Source organism: Zonotrichia albicollis, chromosome 1 (genome assembly GCF_047830755.1).
Source record: "Zonotrichia albicollis isolate bZonAlb1 chromosome 1, bZonAlb1.hap1, whole genome shotgun sequence".
In the NCBI taxonomy this organism is placed as follows: Eukaryota; Metazoa; Chordata; class Aves; order Passeriformes; family Passerellidae; genus Zonotrichia; species Zonotrichia albicollis.
In genome coordinates this window covers 60,033,588-60,058,906 of record NC_133819.1, presented here as the reverse complement: position 1 = coordinate 60,058,906, position 25,319 = coordinate 60,033,588, and the positions used below count along the sequence as shown (strand labels likewise).

Sequence of the window (25,319 nt, the reverse complement as noted above, 5' to 3'; positions counted from 1 at the left end):
GCCTGGCAAAAATAGCACAGTGTGTATTTTACTCTTTGATTTTTCTAATGTCTCGGACATGCTCTCCCATATCCTTCAGACATCCAAAACCTTAAGAACTGGATAAACAGACAAGGAGGGTTGGACTGTCCAGCTCAGAGGGCTGTGATTAGTACAAAGATTAAGCAGACTGTCAGTAACTTGGGTGGAGAGAGGCAGTGTGGTGCTGTTAGCATTGGGACCAGCACTGTTTTTGCATCCTTGACAATGGGATTGAAAGTGACTGCATCAAGTTTATGGATATCACCAAAGCAAGGAGAACTTTCAGTATTCTGGAGGGGGGGGGGGGCTGCTGTTCAGAGGGACCTCTGCAGGTTGGCAATATGGTCTGACTGGAAACTTTTGACGTTCAGCAAAATGGTAAACATGAAATCTTAGCTCTCCACCCACTGCCCAGATAACAGAACAGATCAGAGGAAAACTGAATGACATGCTGTTTTGCAGAAAAGGGCCCGTGGGTCCTGGGTGGATAAGCTGGCAATAAGTCGAGTGTGCCCCTGCTACAAATGAGGACAACCTTATTTGAGGCTGTGCTACCAAGACTGCAGATGTAAGGGAGAGTAAGCGTTTTCATCCACTGGCTTTGTAAGACCACATCTGGAGTACTGTGAGCAGTTGTGAGCACAGACACAAAAGAGACAAGGTTAAACTGGGGCAAACCCATAACGTGGCCAACAACTTCATTATGAGACTGGATGACATGACCCACAAGGTGAAACTGAGCAAAGTGTATTTGTTCAATCTCAGGAAACGACACACATGAGGAAACTCCCGGGAGAGCACAGAGAAGGCAGAGCTGGGTCCTGCGGGCTCTTGGAGATCCGTAGAACGAGGCCGAGAGGAAACAGGCACAAGTAGCAGCAAGCAACGCTTTGATCAGATACCTGTTCGACTTCTGGTGAACTTCCACATGGATCTGAACGCTGTCACACATGTTTGGGAGAGCTTGCTTCAAATCTCCAGCAGCGTCTTCCATCTTTCTCGCTCCTAGGGGAAAAGCGATACCAAAGAGAAGCGACTTCCAGCGACTGCTACGCGCCCACGGCACGGACGGCCCTTTCCCGGTGCCCCGTCCAGGTGCACACGGCCCCCCGCTAAGACCAGGTACGTGATCGGGACGAGAATCAGGATCGGCACCTTCCCTCCCTCAGGAGATGGCGACGACAGACTCAGGACACGCCGCGAGGGCGGTCGCGCGTACGGACGGGCGGGCGGCTGCTCCCGCCTCAGCGCTGGGGACAGGGAATCACCTCAGGCAGGCACGGCCTTGGCAGCGACGCGCCGGGGCGACAGGGATCGCGAGCGCGGGCGAGCCGGAGGCACCAGGCACCGACAGCAGCAGCCGCTGTTTGTAAAGGGCGCGCTGGGCGAGGCAGGGCCGGCCACTCACCCGGATCTTCCTCCGTGGCGAGCGGGGGGGCCGCCCGCCCTAGCGCTTCCGGCGGGGCCAGCTGCGGCTCCGCCATGGGGAAGAAACACAAGAAGCACAAAGCCGAGAAGGCAGAATGGCGCTCGACCTCCGCCACCGCCTACAGCGGTAAGGACCGGGGGGGCCTCTCTGTACCCAGGACGCGCCCGTCCCTTCCCCCGGCGCGGCTGTCGGCGGGGCTCGGCGTCCCTGCGCGGGCTGGGGGGCCTGGGCAGAGCCCTCGCTCCGAGTGCCGGAGCTGCCGGTGGCGGGGGCGGCCCGAGGAACGCGGGGCGGGCGGTGCAGTGCGAGCCGGAGCGTCTCCGCCCTTCCTACGGCCGCTCCTGAGGGGATCCGGTCGCTGCGGTGCTTGAGTGGTGCTTAATTTCACCTTGCTCTGCAAGGACTTTGCGACGGTTTTAGTGGAGGCCGAAGAGCCGGTTTCTAATGTCTTGCAGGTTTGTGGAACATTACAACTCATGATGTGCAGAACGACTGTTTGTTAGCTTGGACTTATTAGCCTTGGTTTTTGTTTTTCTTTCCAAATGTATTGTGTATATTTTTGATTTGCAGCGAATTCTTATAATCAGTATTTCTAGAACAAGTTTTGGAGCTGGGGGTGTTTATCCTGGAGAAAAGGAGGCTCGGGGGGACCTTGTAACTCTGCAGCTGCCTGAAAAGAGGGTGTAGCCAGGTGGGGGTCGGTCTCTTCTCCCAGGCCACCAGCCACAGGACGAGAGGACATGGCCTCAAGATGCACTAGGGGAACTTCAGGATGGACATTGGGAAAGAATTTCTTTACAAAAAGGGTGATTATGTGTTAGAATGGGGTGCCAGAGAGGTGCTGGAGTTTCTGTCCCTAGAGGTGCTTAGGAAAAGGCTGAATGTGACAGTCAGTGCCATGGTCTAGTTGACGAGTAGTGTTTGGTTATAGATTGGACTTGATCTCAGTGGTCTTTTCTGACCTAATTGAGACTGATTCTGTAAATGCTGTGTGACTGATTCTGTAATTGCTCCCTGTGCATTTATTGATTATTTTTTTTTTAATTTAGATTATGTGGACAAGCCTTTGGAAAAACCCTTAAAGCTGGTTCTTAAAGTTGGTGGCAGTGAAGTCACTGAACTCTCTGGGTCAGGGCATGACTCTAGTTACTACGATGATAGATCAGATCATGAGCGTGAACGACATAAAGAAAAGAAGAAAAAGAAGAAGAAAAAGTCAGAGAAGGAAAAAGAAAAGCATCTAGATGATGAGGAAAGAAGAAAGAGAAAAGTAAGCTGGGATGTTTAGAATTCAGGCACACCAGCCTTCATGCTTGTTTATCAGGTCTAAAATCTGGTGCAGAACTTTGTTTGAATCACTGTTATGAGAAGCTTATTGTCTGGAGATAGCACTTCAGAAATGTAGAAAACCCTTGTGTGTGAGTTGGTGTACTTCTGCTATTTACAGGATACCTTTTGTGATGATTCTGTGAACAAAGTAAAAGCTTCCTTCTTATAACTTTTTATTTTCCTTACTTATTTACTTTGAATGAATGTTTCTGGTTTTCAGTTGGATCTTTTGTATTTTAGCCTGTTCACAAACATGTTTTGCTACTGTTTTAGGGATGGCTATTTTCAGCTTTTCAATTCCAGGCTGTGTTTACATTTGGGAGATGTGCCAAGTTACTGGACATTGATATGTTTACTGAAAACAGCTTCTTAACTCTTGAGTACTGTGGTATATTACATTGTTAGCTCTTGGAATAATCTGTGTGCTGGGCTTTGTGACTTTGTTAGTAGTAAGTAGGGTGGTCAACTTAGTTGTCTGTGTTGAGCATTGGGGAGTTTGTTCAAAATCAATAGTGAGGCACTGACAGCACAGTTACTTGTACAATTCAATTTTAAGAGTATTTCTTTTATGTAATAATGGTTCTCTGACCTTTCTGCATTTTAATTCTTTCCTGTCATGTAGTTTTACTGTTCTTGTGTGACAGTTTTTTTGGTGCTAATTTGTGTGTGTTTGTGGCTAACATCTATCAGTTCCAAGTAATACAAGCCTAACAAAAAAATCTTTTGGAAGTGACAGATCTCATAGGATCGTTCAGAAGCTCTTAAAAACAGCACAGGCAGTGCACAATTTTCTTAGTACAGATGTTTCAGGCTGGGACTTGAAATGTAGCAAAACCTGCTGTCCTTCATACAAGATTTTGCAGTATCAATTGCCTTTACTTTGTGGGATGGGGGTTGTTTGGATTTTTTTCACAGAACTTTATGATTAATACATTCAGAATAAGCTAATGGATCTTTAAGTAATCAAACCATAGTCTAAGGAAGGTTAATGAAAGTGTGCTTTTCTGTGCAAATGTGGATAATGATTGTGGAATTTCAGGAATGACTTAGATGTTCCTTTGCTTTGAAACTCAGGAAGAGATCATTAATTGCCTCCACTGATTTTTATGGTTCTTTTGTTGGCTGAGTTGTCATGTATTTTACTCATTTCTGTTTAATGTGACAAACAAGAAAAATACATTGATGAGAGCGGAGCCACAGATTGATCTTTACTCAATAGTCAATTAACTTTCTTTGCTCTCTGGTGTAGCTTATTATCATGCAGTTTTACATATGAATAGCTTCAGAATTTTTATTTTCAATAAACATGCGAGAATGATAGAACAATGCTTCATCAAGTACAAAGTAGCAAAAGATGAACAGTTTTAATTGGAGAAGAAAATTGAAAAATTGATAGTGAAAATATATGCAATATTGTTTAAACAGTATTATGACTTGGATATTGAATGAGTATTCCAAATTAAAAACATTGCTGTTTCTTGCCTTTTGATGTGTGGGATTGCACATCCTTCTAAAATATGTCTTCTCTCTGTTGTCCTAGGAAGAGAAAAAGAGGAAAAGGGAGAAGGAACAGTGTGACACTGAAGGAGAAACTGATGACTTTGATCCTGGGAAAAAGGTGGAGGTTGAACCTCCTCCAGATCGTCCTGTCAGAGCTTGCAGAACTCAGCCAGGTGAACAGTGTGAAAGATTAAATTATTTTGGTTCTTTTTAAAAGCACACAAAACAAAGCTTTTGTCAAAGATAAAATTTTCGTGAAGATTTACTGAAATATAGGAACTTGACTTTTTCCAACATCCAGAACTTTCTGCTCTCTGAAAAGTCAATGTTCCTCTTGGTGCTTCCATGTTTTGGTAGGTTTGTTTTCAGGTCACTGATGTTCCCGAGGACATCTGTTTTCTGGCCTCTGTTCCTTGGCAGGGTAAACCTCATTATGAAAGTGTTATTGCACATAGTGCTCCCCTGATTCCTTCTCCTTAGCATTTACACCATAGTGATCAGAATGCCTGAAACTAAGTTTCATTTATTTCAAGGGAAAAATCTCTCATGGAGACTTCTTAGGTGTTGTTTTTATCTTTTTTGGCTTTCTAACCTATGTGGAGCATCTCTATTCTCATGGAAAGGAAGTTGTGATAGTGTATCTCTAAAGACTGTAGACACCACATACCAGTCCTATTTTTAATTTACAAATCTTCTCTAATTCTTATCACCAGCCAGAATATTTGTCAGTTGTGGGTGGCAACTTCTGCATGTTTGATCTTTTGAGATTTTGCCTTGCTTTTTCTTCAGTAGCCATTGCTTGACAATTAAAACTCAGCATTGCTCAGTGGAAACCTTTACTTTAGAGAATTTTCAATTACATTGTGATCTCAGTTATACATAAGCCGGAAAATGGAACCTAGTAGCAAAAAATTGTGTCATTAGGAATATTGTGAGTCTTGTCTTTGGAATACTGCCCTTTGACTAGTCAAGTAATCCCAAGGAATTTTGTAATTGTGACCACACATTAAATTGAGGAATAGTGGCCGTCAGCTGTCAAGGTAACTGAAATTTTCAGATCAGAGTTTTATGTTTCTGGGTAGTCAGGAGCCTTAAAAACTGACAAGATAAAAACTATTCCCATTTTATTCTCTTTTCATCTGGTTGTAAAATGGTATTGGAAAGCATATAAATTACCTGACCCATTCTGTTTAAGAAATGTCTTTCCTCTATCAGGGAGAGTTGAATTTTCAATTCTTGATGCTTCATTAACGTTTCAAACATCACTTAAAGCCAGTCTCTGAAGTAACAGGTCATTAACATGTAGTGTTTCTTGTGTGATCTGTACAGGAAGTGAAATTGTAGTTGTTGCCTCTCTTGCCAGTAAATCTGTGTCTGTTTGTCACTCTGTGATTAAAAGGCTTATAGTATTGCATGGAGTTTATGGTGAAACCATGAAAATTGCACAGCAAACATGTTGTAAGAATATGGATTTCCCAACTGCAGTATTTGAGCAACCAAGTGTCACTTTTTCTGCAGAAATATATAATGTAATTATTTTAATCTTATTAATGCATATTCTTAGAGCTGCTAAATTTAGCACTACATATGACTTAATGGGTACTAGGTTTTACTATGATAAGAAAAAAAACCTCAGAAAATGAAGGAAGAAGAAAAAGGTACTGTGTGCTTAGATATCTGATTTGCTTCTACTTTGAAATCCATGTTCATACATTCAGCTTCAGATCAATACAAATTGTACTTGTAGTGAGATTTTCTCTCTGGTACTTATATTTTTAAATAAAAAATATCTGCATATGTGGTTTCATTGCACTTATCTGGCTTTTCATTTCAAAATGCAGCTGAAAATGAGAGCACGCCAATCCAGCAATTACTGGAACACTTCCTTCGCCAGCTTCAAAGGTAGTAAATGTTTTTGTATCTTCAACTGTGTAGGCTGTGTCTGGTGCATATTTGTATGTGTTACCTGGCAACTTCATATCCTGGTTTTCTGTTTGAAAGTAGTGCCTGGTGACTGACTGGTAAGATATTTGTTAACCTTTGCAACCATGTCAGACGTGGTTGTTTTTAAAGATAAGTTGAGGACAATTATTACCAAGTTTGCAATTCTAGCATTGTGGAGGGAAATAAGTGTTTTGGGCAAATTATACATTGCCATTATAAATTTATTAAATATTAATGACTTAGTTTAGAGATTAAAAGCCAGTTATAATTCTACATTACTTTAAAAGATTGGACTGTTTTAGTTAAATTTTATTTTATTCAGTGTCCACTGTCAGATACAAAGCAAATTTAGACCTGGTTACATGATAATCTTCTAAATTGGGAGAGGCTTTTTATTTTATTGTTTTCTTAAACCTGCACCTCATGTTTAAAAAAAAATCCTTTTTTATTTTGTAGCAATAAGCTGAATTTGGAACCAATTTAAAAAATCAAACATTGTATTTATTTTTAGAGGACCTTATGAACAAGAAGAATTGAGCTTTTTCCACAAGAAGCCAAAAGACCAAGTTGGAATGTAGAGACACGGAAAAAATACAAGAATTAATTAAGAAATACAAGAACTAGCTTGAATTGACCATTTGATCGTTGAATTGAAAGACATTTTTAATGAAAATTTTCAATAATTTCTTTTTAAAATAAGTCTACATATGTGAAATTACAATGCTCTCCTTTATTAGGAAATTTTTCAAACATGGATCTATTTTATGAGAATGTTTTTCGTTTTTTAGTAGTACTTTTGTGTTATTAATGTGATGCAAAAGCAAGGATTGTTTTGTTGCCTGCTGTAAATTTAAATTTATTGTTTTTATTTTTAGGAAAGATCCTCATGGGTTTTTTGCTTTTCCAGTCACGGATGCCATTGCTCCTGGATATTCCATGATAATAAAACACCCTATGGATTTTGGTACAATGAAGGAAAAAATTGCAGCAAATGAATACAAATCAGTCACTGAATTCAAGGTGAATGAATAAAGATTTAGATATTTCACAACTAGTAAGAAACTGAAGATTCTTTTTAACTGCAGAAGCCTTTGTTACATTAATTAATGCTCATTTTTTTCAGAACTGAGCACTTTTGTATATTCAGTGTGTTACAAATAATCTGTCATATTCTACTACAATCTTCTATAAATTACTATGGAAACCAAGAAGATCTTCTAAAGTTCTGTGGAATTTAGTTTTTGCTAAACTTCGACAGGAATAAGGTTATCACCAAGACTTAAACCACTGAGCTTTTTTTTTTTCCTTTTTTTAATCTAGACCTTGTTAGATTGATTTAAATGTAATTTGGACCTGTCTGCAAAAAACCTGCGGATATACTGGAGCATCTTGTATATGACTACAGAGCAATTACATATTTTTTATCTTTAATTATTCTGGTTTTTATATAACTTCATTTGAAATTGTCTTCTGGCAGAAACTTACTTGGCAAGTTTATTTGCAGCTTAACTTAGTTATTAATCGTATTGTTTTTTCTGAAATAATTTATTAGATACATCATGGTTTCACAGACAGTGCAGTAAGAAATTTTTTCATAGTATTGGTACCTCCTGAAGGAGAGGAGTTTTCTTTAACTGATTTGTGAAGGTCATTAATTATTAGCAGCTTTTGGAATTGCTTTTTCCTAGACTGATGTTGATATGATGGTAGCCTCAGCAAGAGAGCATTGGCTTGTTTCTCAGGGTTAATCTCTTTTTTTGAAAGGTCCGGCAAGGCGAGCAAAGAATGGTTTAAATTTCTTACAGATGCTTTGACAAAGATTATTACCCTGTTTTGTTAAATATGCTATAGAGATTTATAAGAAGCTCTGTAACTGTTAAGTAACAGGCAAGGTTGCAGTATTGAAACTGGTGGGATAGAAACAAAAGAAAGAAAATGGCAGTAGTTTTTAGACTGACTTTTTCTTTCTTCAAGGACTTAGCTTCTGCTTGTAGACAGAGGAGTGATAAAAGTTTTCTTAAAAATCTGCCCATGTTAGATCAAAAAAGGAATTGGACTCCCTTTCTGGATACATGAGGGTACCTAATTACACAGAACTACCAAGCCATAACCTTAATACAGAAATGAAGTTTGTAGGTTTTTAACCTCTGAAACAAAGTCTGCTGAAAAGGTTACCTGTCTGATATAACTAGCTGAGGCTAGTCACAAGACAATAAATAATCTGTCTAAGAGTAGAGTCTGAAAGCACTCTGTCCTGCATTTAAAAGAGGGGCAATTTCTGCAGAACACTCGTTTTGCTTCAGTAAAAAAAGGGTCTGCTTCAAAGTTGGGCAAGCAAAAGACTGGCTGTTTCTGCAGCACTTGAAAGGCCGTCACTGGCATTGTAGCTTACATGCACTTCTTTGTCTGCTTCTTGGGCCATAGTTTGCTCGTCCATGTCACCCTCTCAATTTCTGTCTTTTTCATGGTTTTGGTAATTGAAGGCAGAGGGCTTGCAATGCTGTAAAAAGTCACCTTGGTAGCTCGGTCTAGTGTTTGGTCCATTTAGTCCATTTGGTCCACTTGGTTAAAGAGAAGATGTTACATTTGGCATTCAGGAAAGAGAGTGGTTTTTAAAACCAAAAGCCTGTTCCAAAGGAAACTGAGCATCTTGGAGAGGTAGAAGAGGCTCAAACCTTTGCTTTTGGTTTGTGTTTATGAGCCTGCTCCTAGAATATTGCTGTGTTCTTCAAAGAGCTGCCAAGATGGAGTGATATCTTCCAGTCATTTAACAAAGGACCTGAAATGTTTACAGTTCTTTTGTCTTGTATTTTTCAGGCTGATTTTAAACTGATGTGTGATAATGCAATGACTTACAACAGACCAGATACTGTTTACTACAAGCTAGCCAAGAAGATACTGCACACAGGCTTTAAGATGATGAGCAAAGTAAGAGACCAAATAAAAACAAAAAGTAGAAACTTTGGGGGTTTTTATGTTACCATACTTAAAATGGACAAAGTAACAATGGTAAATGTTTCATCCATCTGTGATGAATTATAGCAGTGCCAGTTAGTGCTGCTATATTTAAGGGCTTGATGGCATTTTTGTTATAACCCAGTAATTTTTACTTATTTCTCAACCTTACCTGCACCACTGAAGTCTGTAAGAGCTTATTTCAGTGGAAGCAATTAGAATCCACATATATGCAACTCTATCGAAAAATCCTACTTCGGGCTGAAACTTTTGAAAGCAAGATCTCTAAGTTTTATCTCTGTGTAAACAAGAAAGCGTTACTTTTTTGAAGGTGTGGGGGAGTTTTCAGCAGTGTCACTAATACTTTTTACTCAGATACAGTTGTTGGCTTGTCAAATGAAGGTTTTTTTGTGAGCTGCTCTGTGTGTGCACAAATGTGTGTGTGTGCATGTGTTACAGTGATGGTAAGTTTTGTGTAAAATAGTTGTTTTTGCATATGCAGTTTGTTTGTTTGTTTGTTTCTCTCTTGATAGTTGGGCTGCAGAAATTCTGATGCCATGCTACCATGACCAAATCATGTTGCATCGCCATTGGAAACGAGATTAAGAACAAAATAAGGCCATGGCCATTCCCATCCCATCCCATCCCATCCCATCCCATCCCATCCCATCCCATCCCATCCCATCCCATCCCATCCCATCCCATCCCATCCCATCCCATCCCATCCCATTATCATAGCATCTTGGCTATGAGGGAAAGGTTAAGTCCCTGCCGCTCTGTCCTTTCTGATTCTAGGAACGGCTGTTAGCTTTGAAGCGCAGCATGTCGTTTATGCAGGACATGGATTTTTCTCAGCAGGCAGCTCTTTTGGGCGATGAAGACATAGCAGTTGAAGAACCTGTTCCTGAAGTTGTTCCTGTACAAGCAGAGACTACCAAGAAATCCAAAAAGCAAAATAAAGAAGTTATTAGGTAAAGGTTTTAATGGGCATGCTTAGTGGTTTGTTGCAGCTTTTGTAGCATTACACAGTAGGAAAGAACTGACGGGAAAAAACTCAGCATTTTTCCCTGAGGTCCAGAGGATAAGTGGGCAATTTTATTGTATTTTATTTGTTTATTTATAGAACCTGTTTAATAACCCAGTGATTCCTAACTTGAAGCAGACAATGTAAAAGATGACTGCGTATTCTTTCAAACAGTTAAAATTAATATCTATAGAGATGTTTTCATTCTTCTTTGTATCTGTATTAAATAATGAGTGGTTTCTTCTCATGATGGTTTAAAATGTTATTTTGGGTATAGCTACAAATACCTTTTGCATTTTGTTCCTTTTTTTCCTTTCCTAAAGTAGTCTCATCAAAATGTAAGAGGTTCTTCCCAGGAGGGCAGATCAGTGAGTGATTTTATTTAACTTTAACCTTGTCTGGCAGGTTATGAAAGTACAGGAGATTATTTCTGGAGCAGATGATAACATATCCCCAGTGAAATCTTACTTAACTTAGTGGTAAAATACATTGCTAGTGCAATAGTAATCCTCCAGCTAATAGGTACCTTCATGTTACAAATTCATATTTTTATAACTAAAATCTAATGCTAATAATCTAATTTTTTAATCCGAATTTCATAAATTTATTTTATGAGATTTTAGCAGAAACCATGATATACAAGCAACTTATCTTATTCGGTGTTCTTGCATAGGCATCCAAAGATAGACTGAATTTAAATTGTAAAGCATTATATCAGTTGGAATTTTATGGGAAAAAATATTGCAACAGAGCACCACTAGTCATGTTGTAAATGATCTGATCATGTAGATATGTTCTGCAGGTTTCCTTTTAAATCCTCAAAGTAACAAAAGTGAAATATACCTTGTTTCATTTTTTTTTTAAGGTGAGCTTTACAGTTCTCATCAGCCACTTTTCATTTTTTACACTTCCAGCATTTTTGTAATCCTTATTGCTGATGGAAGAAGTGTTATTCTGATTTAGGGGTTTTTTGGAAATAGAAGACTGCAACATGTATCTTCAAAAAATAATTTTCAACAGTAATTATCTGTGGTAGAAGCTATTGTGGTTATAACATACAGAAACTAATCTTTTCCTGTATCATAGAGAATTGAGAAGGTATAATTTCTCCTTTGTTTAATGGATTGTGGATAGAATTCAACTGAAAGCACCTTTCAAAGTCTTGAGGGGTAGGTGCTTTGGTTTTTGGTTGTTCCTGTTTTTTTAGAAGACAAAATAATTTGGTTTGTGTGGTGTCCAGCACTAATTCTTACATAAACTCTACCACAAAAGTAACTTTGTCCTTTGTCACAGAACAAGAAATTGAGACTGCCATCTACATTAACTTACATCCTGGTACCAGTTTATCAGCAATCAGATGTAGTATAAATCTACTTTTCTGTTCCTCTCAGTGTCTGTGTAACTTTAGTAGTTGAAATTAGTTTTTTTCTAAGTAATGTGAACTTTTAAATACTTGTATTTTTGCATCTGTAGGATTGATACTGTGTTTTTTGATGAAGAATAAGACCTTGAGAGGGGAAAATCAAACCTAATAGCAGATATTTTTGCTTTCATATTTATGGTTACAAACAGAGGAGTTGAAGTCAATGTTTACAAAGTGTTAAAGCAGCTTAGACCTCTATATAGAGGAAAAAGTGACTTGATCACTTGAACATCCTAATGTTTAAATAGTTTTTGAAAGGTTTTTTAGGATGTTACAATCTTCTGAACATTCTCTCAAAATTCTTGTCCTTTAAGTGTTCTGTAGTGTGTGATAGAAAGTGTGAGTTGTTGAGGAGTTTCCTGCTGTGTACACCCTTTCTTAAAGTTTCAATGAAACAAAATAGTATAACACATTTGTCTCGTAATAGTGTGATCCTGTGATCTTTTTATTGTCTTTAATAGCAAAACTTACTTGTGTATCGGATCTGAATCTCTATACAGAGAGAAATTCTTAGCTAAGCAAATGGAAGAAGATAACCCAGGAGAGAGAAATGGATTTGGTGTGAGGAGATGCTCTACCCAGTACCTAAGGTGTTTGGCCCTAGTGTCTAATGTCCATATAATGCCCTGAAATACTTTGATTTACAACATTTATATATAAAATATAATGAAGACTGCCCTATTCTATGATATCTTCACACTTCTTTTTATGATACTACCTTTTCCTGATTTTATGTGATAGCTATGTCCTGTTCCATCCTTGGGTATGCTTATTTGCTGCGACTTTATTGGTTTGGAGCTCTAATGAGAAGGGATCTACTGAAAGATAAATTCTTTAATTTCAGTTACAAGCAGTTTTGTGATTGATACAGATTAGGAATGCTAACTGCCGATACTGAAAACATAGGAATTAAAGGATTCCCTTTTAGACTGGGAGTTTGGTCCTACTTCTGAAGGCAGCTATATGACATAATCATCATAAATGCAGTCTGTTGGGTTTTTTCTCTGATAAGCAGCTGTTTCTATCTCTCATTACAAAATTTATTTTCTGCATCTTCCTGTTTGTAATTTTTGAAAATAGTGTATACGTGCATGTGGGAGACTAAGGATGCATACAGCATTCACCTTGTATAATTGCCAGTTTTACTCCCAGTCTCTGTTTTGTGCTTCATTTTATACTTCATTTTCATCAGGATACAGGAACAATTACATTTTTGAAGTCAGTAGTTTGGTAGTTCACAGCTTCTGCTGCAAAACTTCATAATATGATTGTAATGATTATATGATTATAATGATTATAATTCCATTTAAGTGCTGAGGTAGACTGACACTGGGAGAAGAGTGGGACTGATTGCTCTATTAAGCAAAGCCAGAATTCAGCCCTTTGTTTTGTTTTAGCTTTTAATTGCTACAGCTCCTCTTCTTCTCTTTTTTAGCTGCATTTTTGAACCTGAGGGGAATGCATGCAGCCTGACAGACAGCACTGCTGAAGAACATGTCCTGGCACTAGTGGAACATGCAGCAGATGAAGCTCGGGATAGGATCAATCGATATCTACCCAACAGCAAGGTCTACTGCACATGGCAGTTTGCAGTTCTAGTTTGTGCCTGACTCTTGAATGCTTTGTTTCACATTAGGAAACAGGCTTTACTGTTAGGCTGCCTGGGACTGGAGCATCTGGGATGTGTGTTGTGTGTGGTGTACTGATACTGCTGTTGTCTATCTTTAGTTGCCACTGAAAGCCACTGTAGGGGGTCCTAAGTCAATCTCAGGTTCTCTCTTTGGAAATTCAGTTACAGGAAACAGTAAAATGTTCCATCTTGAATTGCAGCCCTTAGCACTGAAAGTGATTAAAATAACATCACACTTCTCTTATTGTTGCAACCTCAGAAAAAGCAAACTACGGTGTAGGTTGAAGAACTATTTAGGATTCCCCTACTCTCCCCTCCCTTCCCCCCCCCAGGAATTAACATACTTTTAGTGTTAAATTACTGTTTTTAATGAGGAGAGTTTGTAAAGTCTTGTAGTTTTGTATTTACAAACAGTAGCTGTCAGCTCTAGCATGAGTACCAAATACAAAGATCTTTCATTGAGTAGGTTTAGATAGCATGTTTTACAGTCCTGAATGTGATGCTGATGTTATTCGATGTATTTGGGTTTTGTGCTCTTCCAAGGACAAGCTTGGTGGTGCTGTTGGTGCCGTTTTCTCTGAAGGATCGATTTTTTTAGCTCTGGGATTTTTAGCTCTGTGATGATAGTGGTGGATTCTGTCATTTCCTTGTGCTAGGATTGGAGTGAATGCTCCAGGCATTCGCTACAGATCTGTGCTGAGATCCCTTTTCTCTCTTTCCCTTGAATTTTATGGAGACTTATTCCCACCTTTGCTCCCATTTCTCATCTGTCACTTTAGTGGTCGCTGCAGTCGAGAAAGGAATCAGGATGTGTCCACATCTGCATTTTCCACCTCTTTAAAAAACTATTGCAGAAGAAACTTTACTTTGAAGCAGAAGTGATGTTGTGTCTTCAAACTTAAATGTCCATTTCTTGGGCAGTGGCCCTGATTATGCAGTCAGTTTAGGCTCAACTGAATTATGAAATAAAACTGCAAGGAGTAGTGGGTGGAGGCTTAGTTTCAAATGTATTTCTGTTTCTTTGAATGAGAAGACTTGTTAGAATTGAAGTCTATTTGAAACCTCCAAAGTAGAGGGGCTTTTAAAATCCCTTCAAAGCAATACCATTGAGTGATGCAGTCAGTTTTTGATGTTCAAGGAAGTTTCTCAAGGTGTGCAGCTCTTAGTTGCTAAGGCTGTTAAGTCAGCTTGGCAGCCCCACTGCATGTCCCACTGAATCTCAGTAATCCTGGCATGTTCTTGGAATTCAGCTCTTGTTAACTTTTGCCATCACTTGAAGATGTTGTTTGTTCTCTTTTCAGCATCTCTCACCTCTGTTTTTATTGTATGCTTTGGCCCCCTGTATGGAGAGAGTTTTAAACTTTTTCAGATGGAGGGGGATAGAAAACAAAATAGGAGAGATTTATTGTTCATTTCCTCAGAAGTATTTACTAATATTTTTGTAGCGAGAGAACAGTTTTCATTTTCCCTTTATATTGAGAGGTTACAATGTTTTTTTTTCTCAATTCATGTGTAGTTAGTTTCTGACATTAGCTTTGCTTGTTGCATCAGATCTGGCTCTAACTTTATAGATCCTGCTGTGCTCTGTCGTCTTCAACATCTGTCTTTAGCATTGTGCTTGTCTGCTTCAGTAGGTCTGTCACAGCACTTCTTCCTCTTGAAGAATTTGGTAGTGTGTTAATAAAAGTACTTCTAATTAGAGAAAGTTGTGGGTGAGACATGAAAACAAGCAGTTCAGTCTATATTTGAAAATAAGCAATGACTTTGTTTGTGGAGAGGAGATCTGCTTCTTTAAAGAATGTGTGTTCTGGACTTTGAGGTCAGAAAGGCTGGCTCTGTGCTATTGACAATGGAATTGGGTTTGTCTTGGGTGTAAACTTTAGATCTAGACTTAGAAAGATGAATAGGACATTGTATATATGATGTATTAACTTCTCCTAAATCTGTTCTGAAGCACTGGCTAAGTGGTGTAAAATAGTTGTGACCCAGGGTTCCCTGTATGAAAAAGGGAATACCAAAGTGCAATGCAATACAGCTAAAAATGTTTTTTATAGTTCTCTCTGTAAATGGGCAGCTCCTTCTTTGAGTGTGAACAGTTTTGAATGATTCTTCCTGTATCTCTGGTTCTGTCCACAGATTGGTTATCTGAAAAAAAATGGAGATGGAACTTTATTGTTTAGTGTAGTAAATTCATCTGATCCAGAAGCAGAAGGTAAAAGCCACAGTCTTTGAAGCAAACATTTCTAGTTTTAAATGTTCTAAGAGATTTTGAAGTCTTAACTGTAGATACCGATCCTGCAGATCCTAATATAGATGAGTTTTTAAATTGTTTTTATTTTTCAAAAAATTTCATTCTTTTCATTATTTCCCAAGCCATTTCCCCAAACACCCCAAAGGTGTTTCTGTTTGCCTTCCCTATTTTCACACTTCAAATGCTTTGTTTTACTGATGCAAATAGTGAGAAGATAAAATAATACCTCCTTATAAGCACTTACACATTCCTACAACTTTACAAAGAGCTTGGAAGACAAGCTTTTACTGCAAGAACACTGTGGTATTAATACCTAATGACAAAAAGTGAATGAAGATGGTGCAATTCTAAGTAAATGTGCAATGCACAGATGCAAATTTAGAATAATTTTTCCCTCTTTATTACCTTATTTCAATCATTAGCTAAATTTCAGTTTTAAGTTGATGAGATTTTGCTCAATTTTTTTTCTTTAGTTCCTTGATATTTTCTTTTTTGTTGTTGTTCTGTTACTATTATGGTATTTATATTGTTTTATGCTTTCCCTTTGCTTTAATTTCCAGCTCAAGCTGCAGAAGTATTGAAAATTTGTAATGAATAAAATGCCATAGTTTTTTGAATCATCATGTTGATTTAGCACTTCCTTCTCTGCACCTCTTAAGATTAGAATTTTTTTTACACCTTTCCTCTTGTTTCACTGATGAATATATAAATGCTTTTGACTAATCACTTTGAGAGATGAAAGCCTGCTAAATTCTTTTTCATCTGGTAGTAAATTTTTCTGGAATTTTTCTGAGCATTTTGGCTGCTCTCATGCCTATTACCTATTTCTAAAAAAAAGAAAAGTGATTTAATGCCTCTGAAATTATGCCACTGACAATTTAAAATGTGATGGTAATGAATTTCTATAAACAAACAACCACTTAGTCAACATAAGAGACTGCAAGAGACTGCTTTTATCACTTCAGCAATATCTGGATATGGAAGGTTTGTAAATTGGCTACTAAAATAATCACAGATGCTACTGTATACTTTAAAAGTGAAATAAGTTATTAAGACATAACTTAAGCCATAGATCTTGTGAATATGACATGGAAGCATATTTATAGGTTGAGGTTAAAATTTAAATGGAGAACCTGAATTACAATACCTACCCTTAATGTACAGTTTAAAAAACATTAAGTCTTTATGTTAATTACAGCTCTAAAATAGCAAATTCTAATTACTTGTCATAAATTGTAAACACAAAATGCTTTTCTAAGCCTTCTTTTAAATCAAATTATTAGAGGAAGAAACTCACCCAGTGGATCTGAGTTCACTGTCAAGCAAATTATTACCTGGCTTCACTACACTGGGCTTCAAAGATGAACGAAGAAATAAAGGTAATTACCAAAGACCATGTTTTAACTTTGTGTTTATTAAATATTCAAGCAATTACTTGATATAAAATCATTTTGGTATATACCTGTTTATATTATGAAAGTTTGCTTAGTTAAAAATAATATATAATAATTCCATTGACAGCAGAATGCAGCTTTTATTAAATTGAATATTTTGCTTATTAAACATAATTTAATTAGCAGTTTATGTATTAATATTTTACTGTAGTGTTATAGCCACACTAGAAGATTTCCAATAATGGTAGTCCATTTCCTCTGGGGGAAATAATTTTTCTGTAGTAATTGCACTTACGGTTGAAAAACAACTTCCAGTCATTTGCATTTTTGCAACACTTGACAAAGATTTTGCAGGCTGTGGAATTTTTTTTCCTGATGTTATTGACAGTTTTTAATAGTTTCTAATCGGCTGTCTAGAAACTGAGTGGCAACCAACATGTAGATGCACACAAAATGTAGAAATACAGAAGAGAATGTGACCGTGAACCTTTTTCTTCTTGGAATGGGGTGGATAACTTAATTCTTGATTTTTCAGTAGTATAAGTATGTTTGTTTATATGGTTAAAATAGTGCTGATTCTAGAGTCTGGAAGTGTCCTTGAGACACTGCTCTTGATTTCAGTTGGAGGAAAAACTACATGGCACTTTCTGTATCTGTTTCAGAAAATACAATCTTTGTTTTTGCCCCCAAGTCGTCTTTGACACTTGTGCTAATAATTTGTTATGTCTTTTACCTGTATAGTAACCTTTCTTACCAGTGCCAATACAGCACCTTCTTTGCAAAACAACTCTATATTTCATGATCTGAAACCAGATGAGATAGAGCTTCTATACTCAGCATATGGTGATGAAACTGGGATCCAGTGTGCCTTAAGGTAAGGTCTTCTTTATTAGGAAGGCAACCTTCTCATAGCAATTTTTTGCAAAGAAATTTAAACTAGATCTCAACTAAGAGCCTCCAAATCCTGATTTTTTTTCTCGAACTTATTGTTAAAATAAATCACTATAAAATTTGAAGCTAGGCTTTCATGCTTCTTGGCTTGGGGTTTTTTTTAGTTGTTTGTTTACATTTGGATTTTTGGAGGTGGGGAAAGTTTTGGGGGGTTTTCCCATTTGGCCTTTTAAGCTATTCTATTTTATTGCAAAGTTGTTATGGATCTTGTTATTAGGGTCTTCAACCACAGTATGTTACAGGTTGCCACAGATTTAGTGTTACCAAGCAGTAAATAATTTTAAAAGGCAAGTAATATATTTCAGTGGCTTTAAAACAATTATGTTTTTCAGTGAGTTTCAAAAGATTTAATGCTACTTGAAAAGAAAAATGCCATTTAACATTAAATTGTTGATCTTGGAGGGAAAGAAATAATCTCAAGCTTTTTGTCTTTTGTGTTTTGTTTTTTAACGCACTACCCTACCATCTATGATAGTTCAAGACAAAATTTGCTGGTACTTGTGAAAAACAAGTTGTAAACCTACTGTGCTATTAAAGTAAAAGAAAAAGCTATATGTCCTGGCCACCTTAATTGCTTTCCTGAAGAAGCATAAAAGAGTTAAAGGAAAAAGAAAATGTAGGTGTAACTCGGTGTATTTGGGAAAACATTTTAAATTGAAGTAGTTTTTATGAAAGTAAGTGTTTTCTGTAATGCTTGTCTCCATTCCTGCTAGCTTACAAGAATTTGTGAAGGATGCTGGAAGTTACAGCAAGAAAATAGTTGATGATCTTCTGGACCAGATCACTAGTGGTGACCATTCCAAAACTATTTATCAGCTAAAGCAGGTGTGTCCTGGGTGCACTGAAGTGTCACAAATTCATCAGAATAAAAAGGAACCTATTGGCTTTTTAATACTGTGTGAGATGCTTTGTTTTCCACTGCCAGTTAAGGCAGTGCAAGCCTAGCTGTTCAAGCAACTATAAACCAAATTAGAGAACTGAATTAATTAGAGACTGAAGGAGGAATCCTTTCCTCTGGCTAGGTCAGTTCTCCAATGTGGTTCACTATGTGACTGTAGAAAGGAGGAGACAGGAGATGCAGCATAGCAGGGTCCAACCAGCTGGATGGAGTTTGGGCAGCCTTGTCACTTGATGTCATGACTTACATACAGACTTCTGAGTTACATTGCAATCCTTTTGTGAAGTTTTGGGTTTTTTCTTAATTGAAAAGCAAAATATATTTCTCATGGAAGGATTAGTTATTTGGAACATGGAAGTAAAGTTAAAAAACAGAATAATTACCACTGTACCCTCCAGAGCTAAATTTTACATTCATGTAGTGTGTCTGCAGGGAAAGCTTTTAACTTATTTCCAAAAGCACTTTCCTGAAGAGATGCATACTAAGATTGGAGAAGAGAGTTTTCTCAGAAATGTGTATGGTTCTAGTGAGACTGTTTGCATTCCCAAGTCAGAATAAGCTAAAAAACTGCAAATTTTCTGACGATAAATTTCATGTTATCTTCACTTTGAAAGGCAGTTATAGTTTGAAATAATTGTCTGCTATTTAAAATGCTGACACACTGAAAGACTGAAGAATAAAGAAAGGGAGGCAGGGTGGGAAGATGGAAAGTGCTTAGGCTTCTTGATGTGGTGGAAATGAGATTATGCTACATTTTTGCCGACTTAGAAGTGGAGTAGGGTGGGTGGTGTTTGGAAATAAGGAGACATGGAATGAAAACCACTGATGATTGTTTAGAATTTTCTGGATGTTTTTTCCCTATGGAGAAAGATGGTACATATAACAGGAAGAAATGGAAAGGATTAGTTCGAAAAGTTAAAACCCAATATTCTGAATACTTTTCTATTTATAGAAACGTGTGTATGCAACATAGTCAACTTAGCATTAAAATAAAATGTGCCTTTGCCTTTTACTGTGTTTTTCTATGAATGTTGTTCCAGGAGAGAATTTCTGACGACCTTCCAATGGTCAATGGCTATTGACACTTGAAAATGCTGTTTAGTTGAGACATGTATGGATATACACTGATTTTATACAATTACATGTGTTTCAGTGATCATATACATGGTGTTCTATGCTTGAGCATTTTGTACTGCTGCATTTGAGTAAGAATTAGTATCTCTGGAAGTACAACTTTGAATGATTTGTGATCAGAAGTTACTGAAGTAATGACAAAGATACTGCATTTGAATGTAAAGTTTATGAGCAGAAGAAATAGTATAAGGGGACTCAAAGATCAGTTAAAATGAATAATATTAAAATATTTAAGAACAGCAATTGTTGCATTCTAATTATGTTACAGATATGTGAAAAAGTTAGCTATCTCTAGCCTCCTGTTGTGTGTGGTTTGAATATACTTGAGATGGTACAAGAAAGATGTCTTTCTTGTGTTCAATATAAGCAGTTATTGATATTCTTTCATTCCAGAGGCGAAACATTCCAGTAAAACCACTGGATGAAGTTAAAGTAAGTTATGGTAATACTTTGTTTGTTTGGGGTTTTTAACAGGGAAAAGCGTTTTGGCATTTAAAGTAGAGAAAGTTACTCAGCTCTCTGAGCTTGCAACATTCCAATTCTTTATTTTATTTAATGTGCCTCTGTTCTGTATGGTAGTACAGAAAAGAATGATAAGTGGAGTATATGAGAAAGGAGAGGCTTTAGCTTATTCCTGGAGAGGCTGTCCTGGTTAGTTACAAATTGTTGGCATGACTGTATATAATTGCCCTAGAGAAAAGCTGGTCTTTAGTTTTTTGTGAAGGTTCTACTCAAACATCACAGAATATGGCAGTTTTCTGTGATGGCCCACGACCTCATTGTGGAAAACAATAAATTACACGAACATTCTCAGGGAACATCCTTAGTAAATATAAGCTATGAAATCTAAAGTATTTCTTTGTTATTTAGGTTCTGCCAGTTCTTATAAAAGAAGAACACAAGTTGCGCAATACCTGTCTGGATTCTTCCAAACCGATTATGGTAAAATGGCTGGGGGGTAGGGGAGGGAAACAACAGGGGAAAAAACAGAAACAAAAAAGTAATATTGAGACATTATTTCATTTCAGTGCACAGTCTGAGGTTGAATATTAAAATTACATTATCTGGAATAAGGTTGCAGTACTGAAAAGAATTATCTGATATTCAGTCTGTTTTCATTTGTGGCTTTAGTGTTCTTCAACTTATTTCAGCATGCATAACTAAGTCTCAGAGGCAGAAAGATCACATAGGAATCTGAAAAAGATATTTGATCTGCTGATCAATATTTGAGGTTCAACCTGCTGTAAAATTGGAAAAAACCCCATTAATATTAATCGGTTTTAGCATATCCTTGGAAAATGTCTATTAGAAAGCATGGGTAAATAACCATACCTTATGCTTTTGCAGCTACTAATAAAATCTTTCTTTAAGTGGTACTGGTTTTATCTTGCAAATTATTTGTGATAACAGGAGATATGCACTACATTACATGCAATTCACATAAAAATTATATGGATCACATTATAGCAACTAAAAAAAATCATAGTTTTATAAATATTCCTTATATTTTGTGGAAAGGTGTGAATTTCTCTAGAAGGTGACTGGTTAAGGTATTTGATGTACATGCTAGGATTCATTTTCATATTTCTAAAAGATAGTATCTGATAATATGTTTACCTGAGTGTCTCAATTCTCCTGCTGGATCAGACATCCTCAGAGATTTCCCTTAGAATAGGTTTTGAAGCTTAGTGACTCTGATTTCTTCCTTTGTCCATTACATTAGCAATATTGAAATGAGTGTGAAAAAAAGGAGAATTGCGAAGTTTAGGCTGTATTTCATTATCCAAATGTATAGGAAAAATACTAGAGCGACCAGTTCCAGCTGATACTGTCAAACAGGAGGCCCACTGTACAAAAAGTTTCAATAAATCCAATGTTAACAAATGGGGAAGATGAGGGATACTGGTAATACTTTCACCTGCTAGGGTTCTACCATGAGACATGGATGAGTTGAGTGTGTAATTGAATTTCAGCAGTCCTGGATCATGAGTTAAAAGACTTGGACTACTGTGCACATCCCTGGCCATTCATGTCCAGGAATCTTTTTGAGCTGTCTCTGAATTTCAGGTGAGCCATGATGGCTATGGATGCTCCAGTTTCAGATGTTGAAATAACACTTCTGAGAGAATGGATTTGTGCATTAAACTTTGTGAAGTTAACATCACAGCTTGTCACTCTTGCTAATCTTTCTTGAATTTTAATAGGTTGGAGAATCTGCTGGAGACAGTAACACTTCTGACTTGGACTTTCTCTCCATGAAGCCGTATTCAGATGTATCTCTTGATATTTCTATGTTAAGTTCCTTAGGTTAGTATCTAAATATACAAGACATCAGTTATGGTTTAGTTGTACCATTTAGTGAAAATGACAGCAGGATTTGCTAAGACTTAAAAAAGGGTTTGAGAAGTAGTTATAAATGTGGTAAAAGTTTAACTGTGGTAAAAGTCCAGGGCTAATAAATGAAACCTTGTTCTGTTTTTCCTTTGAGACATCCATGTGTTATACAAGCTAACTTTTCCTGTACAACTGAAGAAAACAGTATTTGTACCTCGCTATTTTGATAGCTTTTCTTGTATTTCTTGTAATATAAATTTTAAGAATCGGTGTGAAGCTTTCACTCAGAAATTATGTTGCTTCATATAATGTCTTTTAAAATTTGAGAAATAGGTAAGTAAGTTTAGGTAAGTTTCAAACTTGAGAATTAGGTAAGTATGTGAAACCAAATCATATTGCTGCACTGAACATCCCAGAACAAAAGTGGGAAGAAACTTCTGGCAGTGGATAGACTTTATCTTCAGTTGTGTGAAAGAATTTGGATACTGTTTCAAATACATGCCTTTGATAGTTATCCTATAAGCACCACGACAAGTATTGTTACCATTTCTGCAGGCAGCTGAGTTAGTTAAATGTCCTCAAAAATGTCATCCAAGCACACAACTTGCTTATGTTTTAAGGTACTTTTAGTTCTGAATGTGAAAGAGGCCAAGCTATGTATTATAAAACACAACAAAACGAATTGAAGGCTTAAAGGGAAAAAAGATTTCTACAAATTTCTCACATAGGTGCAGTTTGAAAAGCAATTGTAAGTTCTGATTATGCTGTCTCACTCTAATTTTATTGCAGTTCAGTAAAAAATGAATAAATATCCATTTTATAGATAATGTTTAGACATATCAGACTTATTATAAATTTCATGCACCACTGAAAGCTGCTTATATTTTCTTCTTTGGCCTTTCTGTAAATAATCATACTGCTAGATTAGTTGGCTTCCAGACTGAGTTTATGAAATTACTTCTTATCATAATTCTTGCAAAATTAGCATTTAAGAAAGAGAAAGGAAGGAGTTTATCTTCCTGTTTAAAGTTGAGGGAGTTTTTTTTAGGTCTTCATATGAAAGAATAGCATATATTGGCATATACATGCCGTTCTTTCCAATTTCATAATCTCATTTGACTTACTAAAAATCAATGTCGCTGGAGAAGATACTGTTCTTAGAATCTTCTGTGGTGCGGATATCTTTGCCTCCATAGATTTCATGTTCTGTTTTAACTGTATTTTGAGTTAGATATTTAAATGATCTGCTTGCTGACTCTGTTTTGCCACAAACTAAGTGTGTTATTTACTGTGAGGGTGGTGAGGCACTGACACAGTTGTGTCAGTTTTGGGTTCCCTGTTCCTGGAAGTGCGCAAGGTCATGTTGGATGGGGCTTTGAGCAACCTGGGCTGGTGAAAGGTATCTCTGCCCATGGCAGGGGGGTTGGAATGAGATGGCCTTTTAAGGTCCCTTCCAACCCAGGCCAGTCTGTCCATATCTGGTATTTTACACCTAAGGGAAACAAATTAAGCTCTTACAGTTGTTTAGGTACTGGTAGTCAGTTCAGTTTCAGCCATTTCCTTGTGGCACTTTCCTTCATCTTCCAATACTGCACAGGCCTGCAGCTGTTGCTTTTTAAAAGTGCGAGGAAAAATGCAAGATTGAGGCCATTTGGGTATAGACAATGCTTGTGTTAAATTTAGAACTTTTTTATAGTGACTTGGTAATTCATGGGTCAATTTACATGTGCTAATTATGGGTTTTGTTTGGTGGCTCTTAGGAAAAGTGAAGAAGGAGTTTGATCATGATGATAACCATCTACATCTAGATGAAACAACAAAACTCCTTCAGGACCTTCATGAAGCTCAGGCTGACAGAGTGGGATCCCGGCCATCATCCAATTTGAGCTCCCTTTCCAATACCTCTGAAAGAGACCAACATCATCTTGGTAAAGTTAGCTGTGTCACAGAAGTTCCAGTACTTGTGCTCTATTTGGAATTGGTTTAAACTCACACAGTAATACATAAATCTCTGTGGGAAACTACTCAGATAAAACTGTGTGCTGACTGATCATGTTTTAATTTTTAAATATGCCTGGCAGAGATAACTAACAAGACATACTTTGAACCTCCAGAACTAAGACCCCTAATTGTAATTTCGTATTTTATTATTAGATGTGATTAAAGTAATTGCTGTAAGTGCTTTCATGTGATGCAGTCAGTAATGATTGTTTTACTTCAGCATAGTTGTGTTCAGCAAGTAACAAATTGGATTCTACAACAACATTTTATTGTCAACTGTAAAATTCAGTGATAAGATGGGATGATAGCTAACATACTGCTCAACAATATAGTGCCGTTTCTGAGAAGATAGAAGATGTTGGATGCATGATAGTCAGTTGCATTTTGTATAATTAACTCAGAGTAATCAACTCAGAGTAATAGCATAATGATTACTATTCCAAAAATTATCTAAATTACTAAGAATCTTGTGATTTCTTTTTCATAATCTCCTGTTTAAATATTATTTAGGTATCTTACTTTAAAAGTCTAAAAGAAAAATGTGAAATAACCATCCTGTTTATATGTTTAAATATCTCTTAATTTTTTCTGTACTTTTAAAGCTTTGATTTTTTTTCCCACATTCAACAGGAAGCCCCTCTCATCTGAGTGTTGGAGAACAGCAAGACATGGTTCACGATCCGTATGAATTTCTTCAGTCTCCAGAAACCTCAAACGCTACTAGTAACTAATCTGACATGTACTATATTTATTTTGTATTTTAATTGTATTATGTTTTTATAAAGTTTTTGTCCATGACAGAAACTGCATTTTTGTCCTCTTTTCTATGAGGATTGCTGTATATTATCATGTATACAGGATGAAACAAGCAAACATATAAAAACCCCAACCCCAAACTAATTAGTGCACCAAGTTGGTAGCAATATACCAAGAACTGCTTTCATTTTGTTTGTTAAAGGAGAGTGTTATTTACTGATGTGTGAATCTTGACTGAAAAGCAGCAAATAACGTGTTAGAAAAATTTATATTTTATAGACACTGAAAAGTGATAATTTTCCCAGAATCACGACAACAGTCATTAAATGTTTGCAGTACAATTAT

At 37.0% G+C, this 25,319-nt stretch overlaps 2 protein-coding genes across 10 annotated transcripts in view; one reads left to right on the top strand and one right to left on the bottom strand.

Moving 5' to 3' along the window:
- TRIP13 (thyroid hormone receptor interactor 13) overlaps window positions 1-1,562 on the bottom strand; it is a 13,940-nt gene extending 12,378 nt beyond the window's left edge. Inside the window, exons 1-2 of one of the 2 annotated variants that reach the window (XM_005481798.4) lie at window positions 1,430-1,562; window positions 924-1,026 (exon numbers count right to left, since the gene is read on the bottom strand). In XM_005481798.4, coding sequence (XP_005481855.1) covers window positions 924-1,026; window positions 1,430-1,505 — 179 coding nt within the window. In that variant the 5' untranslated portion in view covers window positions 1,506-1,562. Of the gene's footprint in view, window positions 1-923; window positions 1,027-1,289 lie in introns of both variants that reach the window. The other variant, XM_005481799.4, reaches the window with a different exon arrangement.
- BRD9 (bromodomain containing 9) lies at window positions 1,442-25,319 on the top strand. 8 transcript variants are annotated; one of them, XM_074542156.1, is made up of 18 exons: window positions 1,442-1,576; window positions 2,500-2,720; window positions 4,320-4,452; window positions 6,121-6,181; window positions 7,099-7,243; window positions 9,041-9,151; window positions 10,037-10,149; window positions 12,126-12,215; window positions 13,061-13,193; window positions 15,392-15,467; window positions 16,790-16,885; window positions 17,642-17,774; window positions 18,565-18,676; window positions 20,277-20,315; window positions 20,754-20,825; window positions 22,088-22,190; window positions 23,978-24,145; window positions 24,849-25,319. In XM_074542156.1, the coding sequence occupies exons 1-18, from the start codon at window positions 1,504-1,506 to the stop codon at window positions 24,947-24,949; spliced, it is 1,980 nt and encodes a 659-aa protein (XP_074398257.1). In that variant the 5' UTR covers window positions 1,442-1,503; the 3' UTR covers window positions 24,950-25,319. The 8 variants fall into 8 exon arrangements, with proteins under 8 accessions (XP_074398257.1, XP_074398253.1, XP_074398250.1 ...); XM_074542152.1 differs by having other exon boundaries at window positions 10,034-10,149; XM_074542149.1 differs by having other exon boundaries at window positions 9,974-10,149.